Source organism: Malania oleifera, chromosome 5 (assembly GCF_029873635.1).
Source record: "Malania oleifera isolate guangnan ecotype guangnan chromosome 5, ASM2987363v1, whole genome shotgun sequence".
NCBI lineage: Eukaryota > Viridiplantae > Streptophyta > Magnoliopsida > Santalales > Ximeniaceae > Malania > Malania oleifera.
The window spans coordinates 21915821-21943499 of NC_080421.1; the positions used below are offsets into that span (position 1 = coordinate 21915821).

At 38.2% G+C, this 27679-nt stretch overlaps 1 protein-coding gene across 1 annotated transcript in view; it reads right to left on the reverse strand.

The window, feature by feature from the left end:
* Positions 1-11138, reverse strand: part of LOC131155166 (TIP41-like protein) — a 31450-nt gene extending 20312 nt beyond the window's left edge. The window contains exon 1 of the mRNA XM_058108114.1: positions 10806-11138. Coding sequence (XP_057964097.1) covers positions 10806-10945 — 140 coding nt within the window. The 5' untranslated portion in view covers positions 10946-11138. The remainder of the gene's footprint in view (positions 1-10805) is intronic.
* Positions 11139-27679: the final 16541 nt, after the last annotated feature.

Here is a 27679-nt window from a genome sequence, read left to right on the forward strand (position 1 = left end):
AGATTGGAAAAGAAAGACTTTGAAGAGAAAGACCCTGAAGCATCCCCAATCCAAATACTTGTACCCCCACACCCCCCCCCCCCCCCCCGGCAGCAAATTTGGCACGAATGAATCCAGCACACCCAATAAAAGAGTTAACTCGCCAACCTCTCTTTCATTGAGACTTCTAAAGAAATGAAAGTCCCAAGAAAGAGAGTCCCCTCAAAAGAATAAAAATCTGAAATTGTTGCATTGTGAACAGTGGAAAGTCTAAACAGACACCGCACCAGCAGCTCCTCACCAGCCCAAATGTCCTCCTAGAATTGAATTTTATCCCCATTACCTGCTTTAAAATGAGTGAGAGGAGAGAAAAGATTAGCAATCTCAGAAACAAACTTCTAAGGTCTCGCATGAGTGGCATTGCGACTTCCTTTCCACTCCCATATATTCTCATGTATTCCATATTTACTCTTTATTAACTTGTACCATAGGGAATTAGATTCTAAGGGAAACCTCCATAACCATTTCCCTATTAAGGATATGTTCTTAGAAACCACATTCCCAAGCCCCAAAAACCCCTCAGACTTAGGCCTCTCAACATCCCAACTAACTAAATGGTCCCTCTTATTCTCACAAACACCTGACCATAGAAAATCTCTCATAATCTTCTCCAACTTCCCAGCCACCCTAGAGGGAATTTTGAAAAGGGAATTCTTAAGCTTGTGTTTAAGTTGATAAGTTGATGCTCATGTTGCTGCATCAAGCATACTGAAAGTAGCTGATCAATTTACAGTATCGAAAAAGGGAAAATAAAGAAGAATGTTATTTGCCTTCAAGTCATTATAAAATGGACATTGTTGCTTGTTAGCTCAACATATATTCTTTTTTTGCCAAACACCCTCACTGCTGTAGTGTATCCATTCCAACTTGATTGAGAACCACACCACCTTACAGTTATGGTGTTCGCTCATTTACAAATACAAGTGTTTAAACTAAAACAAGTTCAATGCCTCATCCGCTATTATCCTAACGTGACATGCCCCCGAGGACTACTTTCACATAGTGAAGAAGGTTAGGTTATAGGTGCTCTCTGATGAACCCTTTAGGGTACTTTCCATGCTTGTTAGAGCAAGAGCTGAACATGATGGGGATCGGTATGCCTTACCTATCTCTTTTTCAGATCTTTTGATATGTGGATGATCTCCTGATGTCCACATTTCCTTTGCTGACATGATGACACGTGGACGACCTCCCGATGTCCACATCAGTTCATAATTGTTTGTAGGTTTTGCATGGATTATTTGAAGACTTGTTTTGAAGACTCTTTGATTTGAAGACTTCTCTTGATAAAAGACTTTATTATTATATTTTGCTTGGACATTTCATTTCAAGACAATTAGGTGCTTGAAGATCCTATTTGAAGATCCAAGAAAAGTGTTGAAGCAAGAAGACCCATGTGGGCCCCATACAGTATTGTGGGCCCCATATGGCTCCATTGAGCCCCACACGGAATTGGGCCTCCCTTTGAATTTTGTTTTATATTTAATTTGTAATCTTGCAAGACAACTTGCTTGCTTGCATGTGCATGTTTAGTAAGTTGTGTGTTAGAAAGTTGTGTTAGTATTTATTGCATCTTAGTAAGTTGCGTGTGTTTGTAAGCTGTGTTAGTAATTAATGTGCCTAGTAAGTTGGTGTCTTCATTATTTGTGTCTCTCATGCTTGTGTGGGAATTGTTAGTTGTTTAATGTCTTTGTCCCCCATGCTAGTTAAGCTTGTTAATGCTTTGTCCCCCCATGCTAGCTATATATATCCCTTCATTATAAGATCAAAAGCTAAGTTTTGAATATTGATATTGAAAGGAAATTCCTTTCTTGCAGCTTGTTAGCTTTGTCCAATCCTTGTGATTGTGTAGTATAAGGCTACGTCATTCTCTCCAGAGATCAGGTGGTGAGAGACCACTATCCTATCCAGCGACTCCATTTCCACCTATCCCTCCCCCTCACTCGACCACCACCCAAACAACACCCACACGGCCACATCACAGCTTACACCCCACGGCTATCTATCCTCCACTCCATTACTACATTAGTCTTGGTAATTTGAAGCTTGATCAAAGGACCTACGGTGTGATCCAACTGCGTGTTGAGCCACGTGTAGCATCCATTGAATCTCTTGGTAAATCAGTATCTGTTTGAACCTTGAATAAATCTTGTTAAAGCCTTATCTTCAATTTTTGAAATTTCATCTTTGATAAGCCTTTGCATCCATAGACTTCAATATTTTTGCTTGCTAGCTTGAAATCAATCGTGGAATACTGTTGTGCTAAACTTAGAATTTTATTCTTGAAATATTGAAATAACATCTTTGCTGCATCTAACTTAATACCTTTGTGAAAGAACCAATTGGGACTAAATTCTGGACAGCACCATACACCTTTTCAAAATCCTTAAACATGTGAAATATAGCACATGATTTATTGTGTTTATGTTTGGATAACAGAATTCTTAATTTAAAGTGTTCAAGTGTGTATGCTTGCTTGTAAGGGTTGAATCAATAGGAATAGGTCACCCTCTCCCATCCTACATCAAAACAACTTGTAACACTAACACTCTGTTTGGACTGAGAGGATCGAAGAGAAACAAAAAAACTTATAGGAGAGAAGAGAAAAAAATTAATTTCTCTCCTCTTTGGTTTGAAAAAGTAGAAACTTAAGACGAGAATGAAACTATACCATCATTGACAACAAAGACATCTTACAGACCCACTTTTTAATTTTGTATTTCAGTTGTTTCTTTCTATTTCTCTCAGAGCATATTTGGTGCATAGGAATGAAATTGAATAGCATTTCCACCCCATTCCATTCCACAAACCCAAAGTGACGACAATTGCTGCTTGTTATGAAGGAGAAATAAATGATTCTTACTTTTTTTCCTCCCTATTTGTATGCAATTCTTTTCTCTCCTCTCCACTTCATATAAACCACACAAGAGAAAGTAAACTAAGGATTAAAAGTTACAAAACCCACTTAGTTTTCTACAATAGCAAATCCTGCTATAATTTTGACTTAAAAAGAACCACTACTTCCTTACATGTCACTACTCATTCCACTAACTCTCACTTGGTTCAAAGAAGTCTGCTAAATATGTAAAGTTACTCGATTAACCCATAATTATATATAATTACTACTAGCCATGTTACAAAAAAAATAAAAAACATAATCAAAATAATTTTATCAACTTATCAAAAGCCAAAAATATGATGGATTTAATTATATAAAATTATAATAACAATCTAATTTTATCAACTTTAAATAAATTAGGTTTTTTTCCATAGTGTGTTGTCACATTTATATGATGCATTTAACTAAATGGATAAAGATTAAGTACTAATTTAAGGTGCTCCACATGTCTTGGCCCTTAATTTAAAACACTTTATTTCCTTCATGATATAGAAAGGTTACAAAGACATTGTGTGCTCATCATCTTAAAATGATTAATTAATTCAAAAATAATTGAAATAAGAACTGTTGACCATGCAGGTAAATAATCACCTTACACTCCACCATGGTTTGAAAGCCATTAATAAGGGAGATCGTTGATTTCCCTAAATTAAAGGGGAATGAAGCCAACCAAGTAAGTCACATGGACCTCAAATGCACTGATCCATTTTCCTAGAAGCAATTTAGTGAAACTCGATTTTGTGCCAACATCCACGGGATTATTTAGAATTTAAATGGATTTTTTAAATCACTTATGGGGAAGAGTGTGCATCATAACCCTCACTATCACAGTACATCTCCTACTTCTAAGGGCAAGAAATTTTGGAATAAAGAGACAAAGTTTTAATGCATAGCCCCATTGTACTTCATAAGGCACGAACATATTGCTGGGGTGCGCAATTAGTACCAAGGCATGATGTGCACCATAACTCTACTCATTATCAAAGAGGTATATCTACTGAATTCGCTGCAAAGAAAAATTCAAACAGTCTATCGAGTAGCAATAGCAGACTCCTTGTACTTAGGCAAGAAGACAAGTCAAGGGGATTAATCACAAAGCCCAAGTTGACTGGGTATGTACTTATGGACTAAATGAGGGGATTTTTTCAAGCTGTAGAGCAGAAATGGATATCCCTGGATTTCAGCCCAGCAAAGGGACGTACTCCATTATATTTATTGCATAATTGTCACACCTTTGACACCAAAAACAAACACATATATAGAGGGAAAAAAATTTTATCACACCTTTGACACCGAAAACAAACACATATATAGAGGGAAAAAAACTTTATTATAGCCAAGAAGAACACATCGTTGTCTGCATGAACAGAATCCTAAACCGCATATGCTTGCAATATTCTATGGCAAAAATCAAGTATCGTCCTATTAAGTGACATTGATATACATGCTTCCTACCCTATTTTCATTTTAGGTGGTGGAGACCACATTTGGTACAATCACATGCACAAGCATTTGTCCGTGATAGAAACCTTTTGAAATAAAACAATATACCTAGGCCCACCTAGATTTGTTGGAAAACAAAATCCCAATCCTAACACTATATATATATATATGGGTAAACATGCGTACCAATTTCAGATCATTATTATTGCGTGTGGAGGTTGGCATAGACTTGGATTACGTAGTGATTAAACAAGTGGGTATTATTCATGCATCACAATTTGAGTGCACATGCGCACGCTCAATGAATGAGGGGTATATGAGTATATTTGTTCATTGAGTGTTGAGTTCTTACATTCCTAATGCGAGAGCAGATGCTAGGCTTTGGATTGGGGATTCTTTAGGGCCCTTCTCTTCAAAGTCTTTTTGTCATGCATCTCACAAAATCTCCAACTTCTAGCCCTTTCCATTTGGACAAAGCTATGTGGAAGGCAAAAGTTCCTTTTATGTTTCGTGCCTTCATTTGGACTTTGGTTCTCAACAGAATTAATACAAATGACTTGCTTCAAACTAGGAAGCCTCATGAGGCTCTCAAGCCACATGTGTGCCTAATGTGTTGTGAGGAAAATGAGACTAAGCGTCATCTATTCCTTCATTGTGGGGTGGTGAGATTTATGTGGAACAACTTGTTTTCCAGTTTCGATGAGGTTTGGGTGACTTTATAGAGTCGCGAACTTTTGGGGTTTTGGAAAGGATAGAACAAGGAATTTTTTGGAATATTTTTAAATTGTATTTATAAATGCAAATAAATTAAAATATATATAATAATAATGCAAAAATTGCATTGTAATTTTTGCTACTTTGGATACTTTGGTCCGAAAACAATGTTAGAATTTTTAAAGATTAGAAGACTTCTCCATACTGGGGGGGGGGCTTATTCTTTTGGGGTTTTTTAGGGTCTTTCGCTACCCAATATTCACAAGGATCGGAAGGCAGCGTTGATGTAATTCTTTTTTAATTTTTTTGGAGGATGCCAAGTCCTCCCTCATTTGTAATTTTTTCTCTAATTAATATTTTGTTAGTTTAAAAAAAAAAAGAGAATACATGAAAATTTCATATTCACAAAAATTGTTTCTATGCATAAACTCAATTGCAACACGCCTTAGAATGTATGTGCTAGCAGCTTATTACATTCCTCACTCACACTTAAATGCATCAATCAATTTGCTAATGAATATACGCTTGACAGAATAATAGCTAATGGGTTGATAGGCAACACCCATATATGAATAGAGAAAGGCAAACGGTCACAAAAATTACATATTGCAAAAATGAAAATAAAAACAAAAAAAATTGATAAACACACATTATCAAAACAACACTTTAACATATTTGTGAGAACGCATTTTCTCTTTTAGCAACTCATGGGCAAGAAAATACCAAAAAGGAGGGCTATCCCTAAGAGGTTGTCCACTTTCCAGGTCGTGAAGATTGAGCCCTAAGGGGCCACTCTGTGAGACGACAAAGTACAACGGCGCAGAAGGCAAAATAGTCCTACTTGGTAGAGTGACCAAAGCTCAAATAGGCTCACCTATCAAAATGACTAGGTAAAAGAAGCTAAATAGGCCCACTTGGTAAAATGACCAAGTACAAAACACAAAAGGCCAACTAGGCCAACCTAGTATAATGATCAAGCACAAAAATACAAAAGGCCAATATGCCCACTTAGCAAAATAGCTAGGCATAAAAGGCCAAATATGTCTAGGGCCAATGCCAAATTGGCTCACTTGGTAAAATAAGCAAGTACCAAAAAAAAAAGGATAGCAAAATTTTCATTAAAGCAAGAACAAGAACAATTACATAGTGAGGAAGAGAAGGTGTCATCCATAAGAATGAAAAATAGAAAAGTAAAAAAATAAAAAGAATTTACATCAATGCTGCCTTCCGGTCCCCATGGATATCAGGCAACAAGAGACCCTCAAAACAACAAAAAGAATGAGTGCAAAAGGAACCCAAAAAGGTAACTTTCTCCCAAATCAAAGTCAGAGGAGCCTTTGGTCTTTAAAAATCCAGCATTCCTTTCAACCCACAGTATCCACAACGTATAAAAAATAGCACAATTCCAAAAATTTCTTCTATCCCTTCCAAAACCCCAAAGTGCACCACTATAAATTCATGAACAGTTTGCGGAGCCATCCAAACCGCAGAACAGATTGTTTCACAAAAATCTTTCCATCCCACAGTGCAAAAGAAAAAAAAAAAAGATTAGTCTCATTCTCCTCATGGCACATAATGCATACATCTAGCCTAAGAGCCTTGTGAGGCCTCCTAATCTAAAGCAAGTCATTCCGGTTAATCCTATTGAGAATCAAAGACCAAATGAAAGCTCAAATCTTAAATGGGGTTTTAGCCTTCCACACAACCTTGTGGAATGAACTAGGTTTTAGCGATTGTTTGGAACCACTTATGCAGAAGTGTTTTTTAAAAGAAGTGCTGAAGTTAATCAGTGCTGAAAGGTTTAAGTGTTGTTTGGTTGTATTTAAAATAAATGGTATTTGGATACTTACTTTTATTATAGAGTATTATATGATTAGTTTTAAACATATTTTAAATAAAAAAATATTAAGATTTGTTAACTAACACTTTCATTAATAATTATTTTAATATTTATAATAAAAATTTAAATATTTTCTATTAAAAATATTATAAGATTATTATTTTTAATTAATAATAATCATTTTTATTAATGTATATTTATAACATATTACTATCATATTAAATTATGATAAAAATAGTATTATTAATTAAATTTGAAATTCTAATTTATTTAATAGCACTTGTAGATTTCGATACCTTGGATCTATTATGCAAGCTGAAAGAGAAATTGAAGATGATGTAATGCATAGAGTTAAAGCAAGTTGGGTAAAATGGAGAAGTGTTTCAAGTGTGCTATGTGATCGTAGAATACCCTTAAAATTGAAAGGGAAGTTTTATAGGACAGCTATAAGACCAGCTATGCTATATGGATCGGAATGTTGGGCGACAAAGAAACATACTATCCAAAAAGTAAAAGTTACCGAGATGAGAATGCTTAAATGGATGAGTGGTATAACATTGAAAGATAAATTAAGAAATGAATATATTCGTGGTAAGTTACGTGTAGCTCCTATAGAAGATAAGATAAGGGAGGAAAAACTCAAATGGTATGGACACTTGCAACATAGGCCTTATAGTGCACTTGTAAGGAAGAGTGACTTAGTTACTGTGGGGGGCAGTAGAAGGGGTAGGGGTAGACCTAAAATAACTTGGAAGGAGATAGTGAGTAAGGATTTAATATCCTTGAAACTATCAAAAGAAATGGTCCATGATCACATAAATTGGCGGAAAAGGATTCATATAGCCAACCCCACTTAGTGGGACTAAGGCTTGGTTTTGTTGTTGTTGTTGTTATTTTAACATTTTTACTAAGTAAAAAGAATATAATATTATTTTTTTACTAACAATAATCTTGTTCTTAATTTATGTTTATAACATATGGTTATCATATTAATTTATGTTAAAATAATATTATTAACTAAATTAATATTTTTACTTTTTAATATTAATTTAAATTTATAGATGGTTCTTCTTCTTCATTTCATAATTGAATCATGTTTCACTAATAATTAATATATTACAATACATTATAAAAATAATATATGATTACCTTCTCATGTATTTTTTTAAAATATAAAATAGCCACTAAATTTTCTAATATTTACAAAATTGACCCTTCTTATGAAAAGGACCACTTATAAGTGACCAAAAAGCTATCTCAGATTGCTTTTCAAAACTCACTTAAATAGTTCTAAAAAAGTGGTTCTTAGAAGGCACTTTTTCAATAACTGTTTGTTGTAGTACAAGTTAAACGCCACTTTTTTTGTAAAAGTACTTATTTTAAGTTATAAGTGCTATAAGCACTTTTTTTGTAAGTGCTCCCAAACAGGGGCCTAGATATTTTGTATGATGAATGAGAAAATACCTCGAAGAAAGAGATCTTGAACAGGCCCCACTCCAAAGCCTAGCATCCCCACTCCTATTAGGATTGAAGGAATTCAAAACACTCAACAAGCAAATTCATCCACCTCTCTCTCATTCAAACTTGATAAAAAAAAAATGGACATGAAGTCCCATGACACAAAGCCACCCCCTCAAAAGAAATGAATTTTGAAATTGGCACGTTATGGATGGAAGACAACATATACAATTGAGGCACTAAAAATTCCAATGAAGTCTCACCCACCCAAATATCATCCCAAAAACAAACCCTATCACCTATGACATTGCCAACAGTGAAACGAATAAGGGGAAACCAAAACTTGTGAAACAAATTTCTAGGGGATCTCTTGAGTAACAATGCTACTCCCTCAAGCATCCCACTGCCTCCTAACTAGCAAGGTGATCCCTCTTGTCCTCCCTATAGCCAGAGCACAAGAAATCTCTCATAAGCTTCTCCAAGTGCCCAAATACTTCCATGGAACATTGGGTGACTCAAGGATACCTTGGGAAATGCCCAAGAAGAGAGAGTGACACCTCAACTCCAAGCCTCAAGGAGGCAAAATAATGAGGGGAAAAGGAGGTAGGAGCACCTCAACTCCATGACCTAAGGGGGCCCAAAAATGGAAAAAAATAAAATTAAATTAGAAAGGAGGTGGCACCTCAGTTCCAAGGCCTAAGGAGGCCCAACAATAAAGTCAAAAAAAGGTTCTAGGTGGCAAGCCCCACGCCCAACAACCACCCCCCCCCCCCCAAAAAAAAAATAAAAAAAGAGAAAAAAAGTGAGGGCACCTTGACTCCAAGGCTCGAGGAGGCTCAAGAGCCTAACAACGAAAAAAAGAAGTGGAGTATCTGGGCTACAGGGCCCCATAAAAAGTCCATTTACTCCTAAACCCTAAAGATTTTCTCTCAAGCTTAGGAGTGGGAGGAATGTGGGTTAAAAATCATCCAATGTTCCACAATGGCTTGAAAGCCATTTAATAAAGGAAATCATCATGAATTATAAGAGATCATCAAGAGTAGGTAAGGGCCTCTCTAAGACATTATGATTACAATTACTTATATATTCATCATATTTTCGACTTGCGAGACCGAGAAGGCCCTAGAGGCCATTAGGGGTCTCCCAAGCTCATTGGTCTCCTTTGGTTAGAGGTGATCACTAACGATTTGTGAATGCAAAGATGGGGGGATTGATTTTTAGTGTCAACAACAATGTAAAGAATATTTTTTAATTAAATGGTGTATATGTACGTGCATATGTATGTACGTACAAACATACGAATATACGTTTGTGTGTGCACATGTGTAAAATATCAAATTAAACAAAATTTGGGAAAATTTATTGAAACATGGAAAGAAAATAAATTTTTTATGAGTTTTTAGCTCATAAGTTTCACAAAACACAATATTATAATAATCTATTTTATATATGTTGCTAAAAAAGATAATAATACTTTCATTGGAGAAATAGGTATAACAAATTTTGTAAAATCATAAAATATAAAATTTATTGTTTCAAAAAAGCAATATTATAAAAATTAATAATTAATAATTAACAAGATAGCAAAAGTGTTTTTATGGTAAAACACAGCATATTTTGATACTTTGTGCGCTGTGAAAAAATAAGGACCACGATCGAATACTGAAAAAAATGAACAAGAAATGCTTGGAGGACCCAAGGTATGCTCAAAGGGAGCACTCGGATGCCTAAGCCGAGAGAAGAAACTCAAGGTTAGCAGCAGCAAAGTGAGCGTAAGAATATCTGCATACCTGAGCAAGATAATTCTCCCCCTTTTACAGGCAAGACCTCCTGAGATAAAGAGCCCTCACAATTAAGGAGCCTCATTACCCAGGATAGGTTATACCAGTTATTACCCTTTATAGCTTTTATACCTTCCCGCTATGAATAACGAGTCTTAGGCTTTAACTACCCTCCTTGACCCTTTGGCTTTTCAATAAAAAATTATTTTTATCCTCATCACTTTGAACTCTTTAGTAGTATTTGGGGCATAGATTTTTGGATTTTGGGTTTAGCGCGAATTTGGAGAAAACTCAATAAAATATTGTACTGCATTTTCTCCAATCCACACTGGTTTTTCTTTTATTGAATTAAAGTTTGAGTTGAATTAGAAGAGCAAAAAGTTTTCTTTTTATAATCTTCGCCCTAAAACAAAAACTACATTTCTTTTGCTTCTCCATTGCTATTTCTTAAACGCTAGGCACAAAGAACCAAACTAAATTGTCCTTCCATGAGATTAAAAATAAATGTTCAAACACAGATTTCAATAGCATGAACATTGAGCATTGATTACCAGAAAGACCTTAAATGGAAATATGAGAGAGAGAGAGAGAGAGAGAGAGAGAGAGAGAGAGAGAGAGAGAGAGAGAATACTGTTGGAGTTGGAGGGAATTGAGAATGGATCGCTTGCAAGACTCGATCTCCCAACCGTGAATACGAAGTCCACGGCGTCCGTCTGGCAGCAGCTCAGCTCCGGCGGCCTTCAGTTCTTTCTCGTCTACCTCAACCTCCATCACCTCCGCTCCGTCCCCCGGACTTTTCACCTTCCACGGCGACCTTTGGTTGAATCTTTCTCAGCTTCTCCCTTCTTCTGCACTGTTCCCTGCTAATGGCTCAAAGAACTGAGCGTCGCAGCGGAATGAAGTAAACCCCAGTCCCCAGGCATTGTTGCTGACCTTGCGGTCTAGCGCGGCGATTCGACAAACCGGGTCGAGTTATTCGTGGGTCGGGTTGGGCGGGTCAACTTGTCACATAAAATTTTCTAAATTAGAGTGTATCGAAAATTTTGTCACATGAATAACTTAAGGTCGTCCTAAATTATATAGAAAATTACATATATAAAAAGCAGCAATCCGCTTAATTAATATTTTCAAATAAAAATAGATTGAAAACCTAATTTAACAAACGATCATTTTTTGTTATTAAATCAAATAACAGTTAAAATATGTCAAAAGTCTCAAAGCAGGGGAACATTGCAAGGATTTGAAGAAAATATTCGAACTGCTGTGCAAGTATCAAATGAAATTAAATCTTTCCAAATGCGTGTTTGGTATCTCTGCAGAGAAATTTTTAGGCTTCATGGTGACACATAGGTGAATAGAAATCAACCCTGACAAGAAAAGGGAGCTATTGGAGATGAAAGTCCCTCGAACAAAGAAGGAGATCTAGGTTTTTACAAGAAGGATCGCCTCTCTTAGCAAGTTTGTCTCCTGTTCGAGAGATAAAGATCTACCTTTCTTCAAGGTGCTGCGAAAGAAAGGTGGATTTGAATAGGGGGAGGAGCAAAGTAAGGCCTTCGATTAGCTCAAACAATACCTTGGTTCTCCCCCACTGCTAACAAAGGCGAAAGCAGAAGAAAACCTCTACCTATACATGACCTCGACTCCACATGCAGTCAGCTCAATCTTGGTTAGAGAAGAAGAAAGGTAACACAAACCCATCTACTACACCAACAAAGTGCTGAGCAGAGTTGAGATGAATTATAGCATAGTAGAAAAGGTAGCCTTCTCCATTATCTGTGTAGCTCGAAAGTTAAAACCATGCTTTCAGGCGCACAAAATAATCGTGCTGACAAACTTACCACTAAGACAAATCCTCCAACGGCCAGAGAGCTCTGGGAGAATGATGAAGTGGTCGATTGAACTAGGAGAGTTTGACATACAATACCAGCCAAAGCCTGCCATCAAAGCTCAGGTACTGGCTGACTTCATGGCAGAACAATCCTACGAAACAATAAAGAACCCAAAGGTGTGGACATTACATGTGGACAGGTCGTCTAATGCAGCCGAAGGAGGAGTAAGACTAATCCTCACAACACCAAACAGTTCGGAGACATTATACGCACTTAAGTTAGAGTTCGCGATAACCAACAACGATGTCGAATATGAAGCCCTGCTAGTAAGGCTGCGCTAGGCGGAGGCACTTGGGGTAGCACGAATTCATGTAGCGAGTGATTCCCAGCTAGTGGTGGAACAGGTGAAGGGAGAGTTTGAGGCTAAGGATCATAAAATGAAGAAATACCTAGTCAAAGCCTAAGAACACATCAAAGCATTCGCTTGGTTTGAGATAGAGCCCGTGCCACAAATGGAGAACGCAAAGGTTGATGTGTTGGCAAGATTAGCTTCAGCTACAAAGCCAAACTAGAAGAACGCAATCTACTAGGAGCGAGTCGGAAAACCCTCTTACGAGGAGGTCAGTGTCAACCTGATGGTAGTTGAAGTTAACGAAGGGGATTGGAGAACCCCTTTGATGCAATACCTTCACGACGGATCCTTACTAGAGGATAAGAAATAGTCTATAAAGGTAAGGAGGAGGGCGGCGAAGTACACGCTCATAGACAAAGAGTTGTATAGGCAATCCCTACCACTGTCATACCTACGTTGCCTAAGTACCAAAGAGGGAGAATATGTGCTAAGGGAAATTCACGAAGGAATATGCGGAAATCACCTGGCCAACAGAGCCTTAGCCCACAAGGCCTTACGACAAGGGTTATACTGGCCCACAATGAGGAAAGATGCAATCGACATAGTCAAACGGTACGACAAGTGCCAACGGTGCACGAGAATACCACAGATGTCGTCCAGCCTTCTCTCCCCCCTGACTAGTCATTGTTCCTTCGCCCAATGAGGACTTGATATATTGGGACTACTACCTCAAGCAACAGGAGAAAGGAAGTTTTTGTTGGTGGCGATTGACTACTTCACCAAGTGGGTAGAAGTAGAAACCCTAGCTCACATAACATAACACAACATCACCTGATTCGTATGGGCTTTGGTTGTTTGCAGGTTCAGAATCATGTGGACCATAGTCATGGACCACGGGAGATAGTTTGACAACGAGCGCTTCAATAAATTTTGCGCCAACCAGTTCATAAAACTTCTATTCACATCAGTTGCACATCCCCAAAACAATGGTCAGGTGGAGAACATGAACCGTACAATACTGCACAGTTTGAGAACGTAGCTTGAAACCTCATAAAGCAGATGGGTAGAAAAGCTCCCGTCTATAATCTGGGCTTACCACACGACCCGACGAGTAGCAATAGGTGAAATCGCATTCATGCTCGCTTTTGAAGTAGAGGTCGTCATTCCTGCTGAGGTAGTAATCCCTTCTTGGTAGAGGCAACATTTTGACGAAAAGAACAACGGTGAAGAACTAAGAGCAGAATTAGACCTTCTAAATGAGAGACAAGAACAAGAACATAAGAGAATCGCCGCGTACCAACAAAAAGTGGCTAGGTACTACAACACTTGCGTTATAGCACGAATGTTCCACCAAGGAGAATTGGTCCTCAGGAAGATGCGAACCAACCCAGCAAAGCTTGGAGCGAACAAGCTGAAGTTGAATTGGGAGGGACCATACCGAGTGGCGTCATAAATCAAGTCGAGCACATATACCTTAGAGGACTTAAGGGGAAGGGAGATAAAAAACACATGGAATTCTGATATGTTGAAAAAGTACTACTCTTAAAATTTCATTGCATAAGTTGTACAATCGAGTTAAAAGGCTTCAAAAGCTAGAGCACAATCTCAGAAGTAATAAAATATCAAGTTTGAATCTTCAATCACCAGCGTTACTTCCTTCTTTGCCTCCTTCCACATATTCTTTGGTTTCATCCATCTCATCCCCTGATTCTGGGCTCTCATTGCTGTAGCCGTATGAGCATACCTCGTCTAGAGAAATGTTAGGGTGCATTGTCTTGACCTGTTCTCGGCATCTCCGAAAGCCTGTGTAGTAAGACTTGGAAGTATCAAGGATGAATTTCTTGGAGCTTCGGTAGTTAGATACTGCAGCGCTGGTAGCCGCAGCAGTTACAGCAGGGATCTCCTCATTTTGAATCCTCGCTATCTCTTCTTGCAGAACCTTTCTATGACAATCAGCAGCAGCTTTGGCCTTAAAAAGCTCATTTTGGACAACAACATATTTTTCCTACGACTCTGTGGAGAACCGATACATCTCAGCCCAATGGCCAGGGACATAGTAGCTAGCTGCAAGCAAAATTGAAATTAGCATACAACAATGAATGGTAAAATCAAACCTCATGAACCAAACTACCTGATAAGTGGTGTGTCGAATACTGGAGAGCAGGTTTTCAGGGAGGGTCAGCTTCGCCTCCACAAGTTCTTCAATGTGCACTGCACGACGAAGGGCGGGACCAAAAAGAGTAGGGTCATAGAAGATGGGTCCTCTAGAAAAAGTGGCCATGGGAGGAACCAACTAAATTAATGGAGGCTCATTGTTGGAAACTGGGGCGTCCTCCATCTGAGAAGAGTCACCTTGTAAGTTTAGCTTCTTCTTCTTCTTCCCACTCACCCTCTACTTTTTGGCCTCGGCCATTACAACCTCGTACTGATTGAAGTTCATGTCTACAAAAAGAAAAGAGGGAGAAGTAAGGAAAAGTTAAATAGAACAAGGTACACATATAATACGCATAAAGCTCAAGAAAGGCAGAGACCAGGAGAGACACAACTCAGCCCCCACTGCACAAGGACTCACTCCTTGAGCACCTGCTCATGGGGAATAAGTCCTTACTGAGCACTCGGCCGTAGCTCTTGAAGAATAGCTTCCTCTAACTGAGATAAATTGGGAGCCAAGTGTCATAATCAGGCTGAAACAAAGGGTATGGTTATACAATAATGTATATATAACTTAGGCATCTACAGAGTAAACAAAACATGAACGAAAGAACATCACCATCCAGAGGAGTGGACCACACATGGGGCCCATAATAATCTAGCTCCCCAGATGGAAAAAAGAACAAAAACTTCCAATCATGAATGGAGGAGCTACCAGAGGTAAACAACTTGTAGTAAGGAAGGACATTGAAATAGTATAGGTCCTTTTCTACGGTATGCCTTATCATTTGATAACAGCTCCGAAACAGAGGCACGGTGGGCTGATGAACTTGTTTAAGAAGAAGGATGGAGAAACACATCAACGTCAGATAAGAATTGGGGGCCAACTGCGAAGGGGCAATGTTGTAGAAATGAAACACGTTGGAGAAGATAGCTAAGAAGGGAAGCCTCTTACCTAGGTCAAGGTAATCAGTGTACAAATAGATCTCATTTGGACCGGGTTGCTAAGCTGACTTAGAGCTGGTGGGTGGCCAAATGTGGATAGTGTCGGGGATAATGAATAAACAACGTACGGTCTGCAGCTTTTCTAGGGTAAGGTCAGACCGAGCATTCCTAATGGTTACGGGAGATCTGAACTGAACCTTGGAAGAATTCATGGAGTAAAAACTTTAAAGTGTCAAAAGGACAAACAATTCACACAATAAAAAGATTTGGATCAACGATGCATATTTCTAACAATTTACTAAGAACACATCCAAGGAAAATGAAGAACATAGAGAACATTCAAACGAGATATGAAGAACATTAAGAACATATGAATAACATAGCAGAAAAAATTAGCACATGATGCCAAGAAAAAGAATGAAAAGACGCAAGGAAAAAACCGGAGTGAGGGCGTACCTAGCAGCAAGTGAACCTCTCGATTGAGACAGGGCGCAAATGGGCTAGCAAACGCCTTTTATAGAGAAAAGCTGGCCCGAATCTCTACAAGAATGCGAATCCAGAGAAGGCGGGATCATTGATTATTTCATATATCGAGGAAAAGGTTGTAAGTCTCCGTATGGGCCTGCAGCCCGAAGAAGATATGTTCTAACACCCGCGTGCTAGCAAAGGCTCCGTACAAGCATATATCCCAACCAGATGGAACACCTAAGAGATGTATGGTCTTGAGAAAAATCACGATACCCTAAACATATGACTCACTTAATGAAAAATCTTGAAACTTTGTAGGTGAAAACGAAATTATGGAGACTCTTTGACCTTCAAAAGTACACCACTGCTTGCGAACCCATCTCAAAATCGGTCCAACTGATGAGCAACGCTCATGAGGCGCAAAAAAGATGTCCAAAAATGAGCAAGGCTCATTAGGCAAAGAAGACCGGCCAATTGATGAGCTAAGGCTCATGAGGCCACAAAAGATGCCCAAAAGAAGAGCACATCTCATTAGGCAAAGACAACCGGACCAAATGATGAGCGAAGGCTCATAAGGCCACAAAAGATGTCCAAAAAATGCGTATGACTCATTAGGCAAAGACAACCGGCTCAACTAATGAGCTAAGGCTCATGAGGTCACAAAAGATGCCCAAAAAATGAGGACGACTCATTAGGCTAAGAAGACCAGCCCAACTAATGAGCTAAGGCTCATAAGGCCACAAAAGATGCCCAAAAGATGAGCATGACTCTTTAGGCCAAGAAGACTAAGAGCTTCTCGACAGGATTCCTCGACAAAAGCTGGCCGGAACAAAGTTCCCAAAAGGAGTTGCTTGGCAGGATTCCTCGACAAGAGCGGGTCAGAACAAAGTTTCCCAAAAGGAGCTGCTTAGCAAAATTACTCGAGAAGAGATGTTTAGAACAAAGTTCCCCAAGAGGAACTGCTCAATAGAATTTCTTGAGAAGAGCTGGTCGGAACAAAGTCCCCTAAGAAGAGCTGCTTAACAGGATCCTTGAGAAGAGCTAGTCGGAACAAAGTTCCCTTAGAGGAGCTACTTGGAAAAATTCCTCTAGAAGAGTTGTTCAAACAAAGTTCCCCAAGAGGAGCTGCTCGGCATAATTTCTTGAGAAGAGCTGGTCGGAACAAAGTCCCCTAAGAGGAGCTGCTTTGCAGGATTCCTCAAGAAGAGCTAGTCGGAACAAAGTTCCCCAAGAGGAGCTGCTCGGCAAAATTCCTCGAGATGAGCTATTCGAAACAAAGTTCCCCAAAAGGAGTTGCTCAGCAAAATTTCTCGGGAAGAGTTGGTTGGAACAAAGTCCCCCAAGAGGAGCTACTTGGAAAAATTACTTGGGAAGAGCTGGTCAGAACAAAGCTCCCCAATAGGAGCTGCTCGACAAAATTACTTGAGAAGAGCTTTTTTGAACAAAGTTCCCAAAGAGGAGCTACTTGGCAGAATTTCTTGAGAAGAGATGGTCGGAACAAAGTTCCCCAAGAGGAGTTGCTTAAAAAAATTACTCGAGAAGATCTGTTTAGGACAAAGTTCCCTAAGAGGAGCTGCTCGGCAGAATTTCTTAAGAAGAGCTGGTCGGAACAAATTTCCCCAATAGGAGTTGCTCAGCAAAATTCCTCGAGAAGAGTTGTTCGGAATAAAATTCCCCAAGAGGAACTACTTGAAAGTTTGCCTTAAGAAGAGTTGAGGAGCTGCTCGGAAGAAATCCACGAGGAGAGCTGCTTAGAGTGATCGGTTCGGCAAAGCCAACGCATCTCAAAATTGACATGGATCAGCCGAAATTGGCTTTGCATCGACTCGGATAAGTTGTCTCCCTCCAATCCGACTCGGTGACGCCGAATGCATCCTAATATCAGCTCAAATCAGCCGAATCCGGCTCAGAATCGGATTTGCATTGGCTTGGATAAGCCGTCTCCCTCCTATCCAGCTCAACAAAGCTAAACGCATCCTAATAACGGCTCAGATCCTCTGAATCTAGCTCGACATCGGCTCGGATCAGCCGCCTTCCTCCATTTTATGTACATTGTCGGCCTAGGTGCGTGTCTAGAGGGGGGTGAATAGAAGTTCTTCGCACTTTTCACGGATATGAAAAATTTCTACAATCACAAAATTATCTTGGCAAGATGCAAGAGTATTATATCACAATTTATATTCAAAGCAAAAAAACATAAGCAAGCAATATGAAAAAGGAAGGATAAGAAAGGCTTAACATGACGATGTTAACGTAGTTCGACACCAAGCCTACGTCCACGCCTTGCCTTGAGACCAACTCAAGGATTCCCAAATTCACTAAGCAACCCTCCTTCATTGGCGGAGAAACCTTTACAATCCAAAAACTCACCAAGAGCTACAACAAGGTTCTCACCAAGAGTCACCTTACAAAGGCTCACAAAGAACCCTTCAACACAATGAAATTGTAACAATGAGATACAATAACAAAGTGCCCCTTCTTGAGTAGATATACCAACACCTCACACTACTCTCTCTTTGCAAGTGATGTGTAAACAAGAGTAAGGAGCAAAAGATCTTGATAGCACAAATGAAACCCTAGAATGAATGCTCAAGTGAATGTTCTCAACAACCAAAGTGCTTAACTAACTTGAAATAAATGTAAAGGACTCATTTTGAAGGCCAAAGGGATAAGCAATGCATTTAAGAGCCGTTAGGCATTAATGGACATAAGACAACTTGAAAACTAGTCGTTATCACGCATTAAATGTTGTCTACAACCCGATATTCATCGACGAGGTCATGCTTTCGTCGACAAGTTATACAATGACTTTGTCGACGAGACCTTGTGTTCGTCGACGAACCTTCTGTTCTGAATTCAGGTGGGTCTCGATTTCTTTTCATCGACGAGTCCGCTGTGCACATCGATGAACCACTCATTTTTTTCGTCTCTGAAACCCATGTGTTCATCGGCGAGACTGTTCTAAACTTTTAGGTGCTCTCGGTATATTTTCGTCGACGAGTCCCCTGTGTACGTCGACAAAATTCCTATTTAGTTCGTCGACAAATCTCCTATATTCATCAATGAACCCTTTACTTGAATTTGATTAAATGTTTTCAAAATCTGGTTTTCATCCAAGTAAAGGTTTTATCTTGTCCAGAATAAAGTTTTACCAATTTTAAGATGTATTGATTTGATAAAACATGCTTGAAAGCCATTTTGACATCTTATGTGTTTTTAAGTGACTTGACATGTATGTATGAGTTTGAAATCATTTTCTAAACCTATTATGAACAATATGCATGTATGATTTCCTTGTCTCTTGCAAGATACTCTTGAAGCACACCATATGCACAGGAATTACAATATACATCTCAAACGCACGCCCCAACACAAATATGTAGAAGTCATGAATGCCTTGCTTGAGTGGTTGAGTTTTGGATGTGCCGTATGTTGCTCTTTGCTGCTTGTTGTATATATTTGACTCTTATGCTTGTCTTGGAGTTTTCCATTGTATCTAAACTGAGCCTGAGGAGAGATGTTAGTAAACTTAAGGAACTCCTAATGGGTTGTTGTCATCAAAATAAGATGGAATGAAAGCCCTTAGCCACTAGGGCTAACATTCTCTCCTTTTTTTATGATGGCAAACCATTTGAGTTCTTTTGAAGGATTTTTAAGGAAAAAAAAAATTGCTCCCCCTCAAAGTATGCATATGTGTTAAAAATGCAATAGTTCCTCCCCCTTAATGTATGCACTATGTGATCATGATATTTAATTTTGGAAAAGAAATTCAAAAGAAATTTTGGCAGCATACCGTCTATCAATTGAACATTTTCCATATTTTTCACCTGCATCAATTTGAGATTCTACACAAGAAGTTCAGTATCACCATTCAACACAATCAGTTCAGTAGAAGTATCAATAATGCATTATAGTCATATCTACCATTTGTCTATTTTGAGTACAGAAGTGGTGTAGGTCAATTTGTATCAGGACATCAAAAGTGATGCAAATTCAATCAATATGGTAGAACATTGAAAAAGAACTATCACCACCTCAAAGTGTCTAAAACAAAGGAAACTATTACTACATCAACAATCATCATCTCCCCCTTTGCCATTATCAAAAAAAATTGGGGACGACTCGAAAACTACTCCAGGGGGCAATCTAGTTTGGCAAGGATGGCGGTAAGGGCATCATCGATGGAGTTAAAGCGTGCCCGATGATGATTGGCTTATAAAGCCAAGGCCACATCAAGAGAATCAAAATGGGCACAATTGCGCTAATCAGACTGTGTCATGGCGAGCTGTAGGCCGTATAAACACTCGATGATGGGATCAACAGTAGGTTCCTCAACCTCCTTGTCTTACTCCATGGCAGCCTGCACCTCATCCACAGGTGCACTACCCTACTCATGGGCCTTTACCTAAGTGTTCATATCCTCGTCTTTCTAAAAATGCATGCGGCACAGAGTAGCCTCGGTATAAGTATTGTCTGGCGCGGGTTGAATGCAAGGTATCTTGGAGCGAATGAGGTCGAAGTAATCGAAAAAGGTGGTGAGTAGGTGACCGTATAGCAGACATCCCCATTGTCGTTTCAGACTCTCATCCATATGCTGAATAATGACTGTCGGCAAGTAGATACCTTTGCCATGCCACAGACAATACATGTAAAAGATATCTCCTAACGTCACCCAGTTGTGTCTGGCAGTCCTTGGGGAGAAGTTATACTTGATCATGTGATGCAGGACCCGAAAATTCAACAGTGAGGTCCTTGAATTTGGGATAGGCTACGAGAGGAATGTGGGGGTCACTAGTGATTAGCTTCAGAACCTCGTGAGAGTCAAACCAATCAAAGCGAGTAGGCTAGGAGGGTTTGGGAAGGCCCTGTATCTGATAAAGCCGGCAGCCTAATATCTTAAAAAATGTGTTGTTTGAGAGGTGAATGATGGTTCCCCAAACTGTAGAATAGGCTGCAACACCTCGTTGGGACGGAACAAAATTTGCATAAAATTCCAAGACGAGCTCCTCATATACAAGCTCTCCTAAATCAAACAACACGTCCCATCCAACTGGTTGGATTTTGTTTAATAAGACGGGGAAATGAGTCTGAAGGAAAGTCGAAGGAATAATCTCATCGTGCATGATGTGGTGCTTGGAAATGTCATTCTGATACTAGTAGGCGGCCTCTGAGGAAATGAAGCGCTGATCCACCTCGGTGGAGGCTTGCCGCTGAGAGGAACTATAACGACCTGCGATTAAACTAGGGTTTTTTTTTTTTTTTTATAATAATTATACTAGAAGAACTATAATGCTCTGATACCAAACTGTCAACCTAAGCAGCAAGAAGCGGAATTCATATAACCATATCCAAATTATATAATACCAAAGTGCTAAAATGTTCCCCAAAATACCCTCAATTGGGCAAGGGCTATACATAAATGCTCCAAAAACATACTCACTCTCTACTGACATGGTAGTACTGAGGCCCCTCTATCTGCAAGCCTAGTCTACTCGCCTACCTGGATCACCTGAAAAATGTTAAAGTAATGGGATGAGCCAACGCTCAGTAAGACGAAATATGCTATTGCTAGTGTGTGACAAATGAGTTACAATGCTATGAAAATCTGTTGCTATAAAAATCATGTATAACTGAACCTGTAAATACAATACAAGTAATAGAAACCACCCCCATTTTCATGTTGCTTAACGTATCTGTATTTTAAGTTTCTACTCAAAATACTTCTAATATAAGTAAGTATACTTTCTGTCTCTATAAATCTGTATATACATAATAGTAGTTGAAAACTTCCCTGTGGATAACTGTGTGTCATGATTTAACCCCTTATGACAGGGTTGTGCGGTCCGTAGGTGGGATCTACCCTGGTTGGTTGACCAGAGTAAACCACTATACTCCCTTGGTCTGATCTGCCCTCCTCAACCCATATCTGATGGGGAGCCTGTCCACTCATGGGCACTATATGATCGACCTACTACCACGTATTATCTGAATAGGTGGTTGCACTCTGAACTGAATATCTGTAGCTACGGTACCATGCTCTGTAACTGTATGGTCCAACAGGGTCTAATACTATATAATACATCTTTATATACAACTATCTGATTTACTATGACTCTGAAATAACTGTATTAACCATGACACTGAAATAAACTGTAATTGTGTCAACTATATTTCTAAACTGAATTGTAATTTGTAAATCATGATACTGAAACTGTATAATCATGGTACTGAAAACTGTATAATCATGGTATTCTGTAATTACTATAAAACATATCCACTGGCTGTATATTTTGTAAAACATACTCTGGAAATATTATAAAACATGCTCCTATACTATATTTATATTCTCAAGCCACATATACATAATATTCATAATTAATAAACTGTATAAAGTCCTATTGTGAAAAATAACCTGGTAAAAATATACATTTCATACTGGAAATCATTTTAGAACTACCTAGCATAGCATATTTCCCTTACCTGATTTTTACTAAAATCCCCCTACTAGGATGGGTCCTACACCCGCAGGGTTCTTCACTCAACACCCTGAAAACCATAAATCTCATAACAAAATATCAATATTTTTTTGCTTGCATCATTTCTTACAACTACTGGAAAGTAAAATTCCGAATAAAAGACTTTACCTTGGATTTGGGATGAATTCCAACTTCGTTCCACCAACAATCCGCCCCAGCAGACTTGAAGAGAACTCCGCCAGGAGCATTGTGGTGGCCTCAGATCATCGATCCGGCGAATGACGGGGCCGAAATCGAAGAGAGATGGAGGTGGAGCCATATGAGAGAGAGAGGAGAGGGTTTTGGTGAAATTTATGCGTAAGAAAATGAGTTTAGCTCTATTTATACTGCGGGATTCGTTGACAAGCCACGTCACCTTGTCGACGAGTCCTGTAGAAAGTTCGTCAACGAACCTGCACTTTCATAGACGAATTTCAGACTTCTCAAAAAATCCTCTCTCAGTATCTTCTCGTCGATGATACGGGACCTCATCGACAAGATCCTGAAGAACCCTCATCGATGAAACCCCTGTATTCGTCGACGAGGACTAGGAAATTTCTTGGAAATTTTTACCTCCAAAATGCAACGTGAAGCGTTCGTCGACGAAGTCGGCTGCCTCCTTCTGTTATTGTTTCCATTTCTCTCCCTCTTTATTATTTAAATACTATTATTATTCAGGTCATTATAGGAACCCTCGCTAAGTTCAGGGTGAGAGGGTCTCTTTTTTGGGCGAAGGGCTATCTGAAGGAAAGGAAAAGAGGGTGAGAGAGAGCTGGGGAGAGGGAGGTAGGGCAAGAAGGTAGAAGTCTGCTGTGAGGAGCTAGCGAAGGCCGGGGGATTTGGAGTCGGCTGCAAGAGGCCTTGAGGGTGAGTGTAGGATGGAGAGGGTCTGCGAGGGATGAAGGAGGGTAGGGTTTAGGGCATCGAACGATAGGGACGAAAGAGGAAGAGGGGTTTAGGGCATCGAATGAGGGATAGAGGAAAAAAAGAGGGTAAGAGGCTGAGAGCTAGGGTTAAGAGCCATAAAAAAAAAAAAAAAAGAACACCGAATGAGGGGAAAGATAAGTAGCCTCGACGAATACCCTGTGTTTGTCAACGAAGATCTTTTACTGTTCAACGACGAATCCCCTATGTTTATCGACGAAATGCTTCATATTATTCGGCAACGAATGCCTTGTGTTCATCAACGAACACATCTTATGTCTCGATGACAAATCCCCTGTGTTCATCAATGAGGCCAGTGAAAACAACTGTGTTTTATCTTTTGGGAGTTTTAAGCCAATGAAAGACAAACTTATTGTTCTTAAAAGAGGTCCTTGGAAGTGCACATTTCCAAGGCATGTCTAATTTTTCTGAATCTTTCTTCGTTTATGGGTTTTGTTAAAATATCAGCCAATTGATTCTCAGTATTTACGTGTGCTAACTCAACATCCCCCTTTTAAACATGATCTCGGATAAAGTGATGTCATATCTCAATATGTTTGGTCCTAGAGTGCAAACATGGGTTTTTCGAGATATTGATGGTATTAGTATTATCAAAATGGATTGGGGTACCTTTTATCAAGATTTTAAAGTCTTCGAGTTGTTGCTTCATATATAAAGCTTGTGCACAATAACTACCGACTGCAATATATTCAGTCTCGGTGGTTGAAAGAGCAACTGAAGTTTGCTTCTTACAAAACCATGAGACAAGTGAATGTCCTAGAAAGTGACATGTTCCACTAGTACTCTTTCTATCAGTTTTGCACTCGCCATAGTCAGCATTTGAGTAATAGGTGAGGTCAAATGGAGTATTTTTAAAGTAAAAGAGTCCTAAGTCACGTGTCCTTGCTAGGTACCTAAATATTCGCTTAACGACATTAAGATGTGACTCTTTGGGACATGATTGGAATTTAGAACACAAGAAAACTATAATAACTCGGGAAAAAAATTTATTAAAAAAATTAAATTAATTAATTAAAAAAATTAATTAAAATTAAGAGTAGTTATTGATTAGTTAATTGGTTAAACATTATTAAAATATTGTATTAATTAATAAATAAAGGAAATATTAAAAAAAAAAGAATGAAATTAAATTAAAATTATTTATGGGTAATTAATTAGTTAAACATTATTAACTTGAATTAATTAATTTAAGTAAAATGGTGGTTATATATATATATATATATATAAGTATATGAAATAACTTAAGTTAAAGTAAGTTAAATAAAAAAAAATGAAAATGATGAAATGAAGGCATCTTTAGGAAGCTGAAGCTTCCTGAAACAACAAATAATTCTTCTTCTCTCTCAGGTCCTCTCTTCGTCTCCATCTCTGCCTCTCTTTCTCTCTCCTTAATTTCATCGGCCTAACGAGCGCTGATCGAGAAACAGAAGGTACTGTTGGATTCCTAACTCTGCCTCCAACATTTCTACTGGAGCAGATTTGTCGTGGGTTCCTGGGGTAAGATAACTTTCCCCTAATTTCTCAATTTCTCGTTAAATCTGCTGTTGAATCGACAATCAGGTACCACCATGGGGTCCTAGTCGTGATCGTCGTCATTTTGACATGAGTAAATTTTCAATTGGGGTTTTCTAGACCCCACTCCAAAGCGAGAGTGAGATTTGGGAAATTTGGTAATTTGACTATATTTAAGGGTATAATTATTTATTTGATATTTAAGAGCTTAGGAAGTATTAAAATAATATTTTATTTAGGGTTAATTTAATGAATTAGGATTTTTGATTCAGGGTCCGGGTGAGCACCACAAGTATTTTTCGGAGTCCCTGTTGGCATAGTTCAAGAAATCAAGTAAGGAGAAATTATATATTAAATCAGATTTTATGAAATTAAAGGTAATAATTTATGTTATATTATATGTATGTTTTGGTGTGAATTATTAAAATGCCAACCATGTAAAACTATGATTTTTGAGCTTAGGACCACTTATTTAGTTAAGTATTTGTGGAAATGAACTAAAGAAAGTGGAAGGAATTTTCTGGATAATTATGTAAGAAATGAAAATTATATTTTCAGTAATTAAATGTTAAATGTGGGTTGACCTATTTTATAGGAATATGTATGAATTTTTACTGTTAAATTGTGTAGCATGAGATTTTGTGCAAATATATGTTAAATGTATGAGATGCAGGCTAAGTAAATAAAATATTGAGAATAAAATATGTTATGGACTATGTTGCTTGTGTATGCTAAATGCAACCATGTAAATATAAGACAGCTGAAGGACAACCATGTTAGCAGATCTAGCACATTTCTATGTAGACTAACTGATGACAGCTAAAATGAGTTGTAGACTAACTGATGATGGCTAAAAATCAGCTGTACTACGAAGGAAATGAAATGAAAATGTTATGCAACAACAATAAAAAGACAATGGAATGAAATGACAAATGTGAACAATGAAATGTTGAAAATTACGTAAAGTGAAATGCAACGTAATGTTTAAGCTATGAACATGAACATATGTGTATGATTGAATAATGACATAAAGAATAAAGTATTATGATATTAGAAGTACCTATGTACGTAGAACATGATGTGTTGGGCGGGGCGTACTCTTCTCCAGAGAACTTGCTGAGGAAGGCGAGTGCACTAGTAGCTTCAGATGTGGCAGTAGCTGCATAACGTACTAGAGCAGAGGGAACCTATTTGTATGAGCAGGTAGATTTCTTTATCCTTAAGGCCTTTACTAGTAAACTATTGTTGAACTGTGTAAGTACGAGATCAATCTAATACTTGAGGGCTTACTGAGTAAGGTGAGTGCCCTGGTATGCTTTAGTAGTGACCTTCGAGTTGCCTAAGTATCAGAGTAGAGGGGTGCTACTTGTATGGGCGGGTAATCACCCCTATCCTTGGGTAATCTCGTGGGTTAAATCTCTGCATGTGATTGATTAGGTTCAAAAAACGATTTCAGTGTTATGTTAATGATTTGAAAAATGTTATTAAAATGATATTTATATATCTCATATTAGTCACACATTATTTTAATATATTGTTTCTTCCCTTACTGAGACGTGTCTCACCCGAATACGAATTTATCTTTTGCAAGATTTCCTCGAGATCGAGCTTTGAGAGCTTGAAGGTTTTTAGCCTTTTAAGGATTGTATAAAAAAAAAAAAGGTATAAATATTTTAATGACTGTTTTGAATACTAGATGTTTTTGGGGATATTTATATATGTTGAATACAAGTGGATGGTTAATTTATTATGGTTGGAAGATAGGAATAGTAAACTCTGGTATTATGTTATTATATTTGTGGAGATTATATTTATGTTTTCCGCTGTGTATATCTTGATTATGGATTATCAGGGATTTTATTTGGTATAACACGTCAGACTTGGGTTTAAGGGTTCAAGGCGTTTCACAAACACTGAACATAATATCTGGCCTGCTAGAAGTAAGGTATACTAAACTACCTTTCATTCCTCTATATAGCTTTTCATCAACATTCTTCCCCTTTTCATCATTGTCAAGCTTTGTTGTTGTGCTCATAGGGGTTGCTTTGGGTTTTCCTGCTTCAAGTCCAAATTTCTTGAGCATGTCCTTGACGTACTTGGTTTGATTAATAAATATTTTGTTTTTTTCAATTGTTTGATTTGTAAACCAAGGAAGAAAGTTAATTCACCCATCATACTCATTTCAAATGTCTTCTGCATAGTTCGGGCAAATTCTTTACACAAATCTTCGTTTGTGGCCCCAAAAATGATATCATCTACGTAAATTTGAATGACCAACATATCATTTTCCTTATGTTTCAAGAACAAGGTAGTATCAAATTGTACTCTTGTGAAGCCATCTTTCAAGAGGAATTTGCTTAAACATTCATACCATGCTCTAGTTGCCTGCTTAAGTCCATATAGGGCTTTTAAGAGTTTAAAGACATGTTCAGGGTGAGTATGACTCTCAAAACCTGGGGGTCGTCTAACGTATACTTCTTTATTAATGAATCCATTTAGAAATTCACTTTTGACATCCATTTGAAATAGTTTGAAATTTTTGAAACAAGTAAATGCAAGTAACATCCTAATGGCCTCAAGTCTAGCTACAGGGGCATCAGTTTCATTGTAACCAATTCCTTCTTGTTGATTATACCCTTGTGCAACTAGTCTTGCTTTATTTCTCAAAATGTTACCATCTTCATCTTTCTTATTCCTAAACACCCATTTTGTGCCTATTATGGTTGTGTTCTTGGGTTTAGGACCAATTCCCATACTTTTTTCCTTTCAAATTGATCAAGCTCCTCTT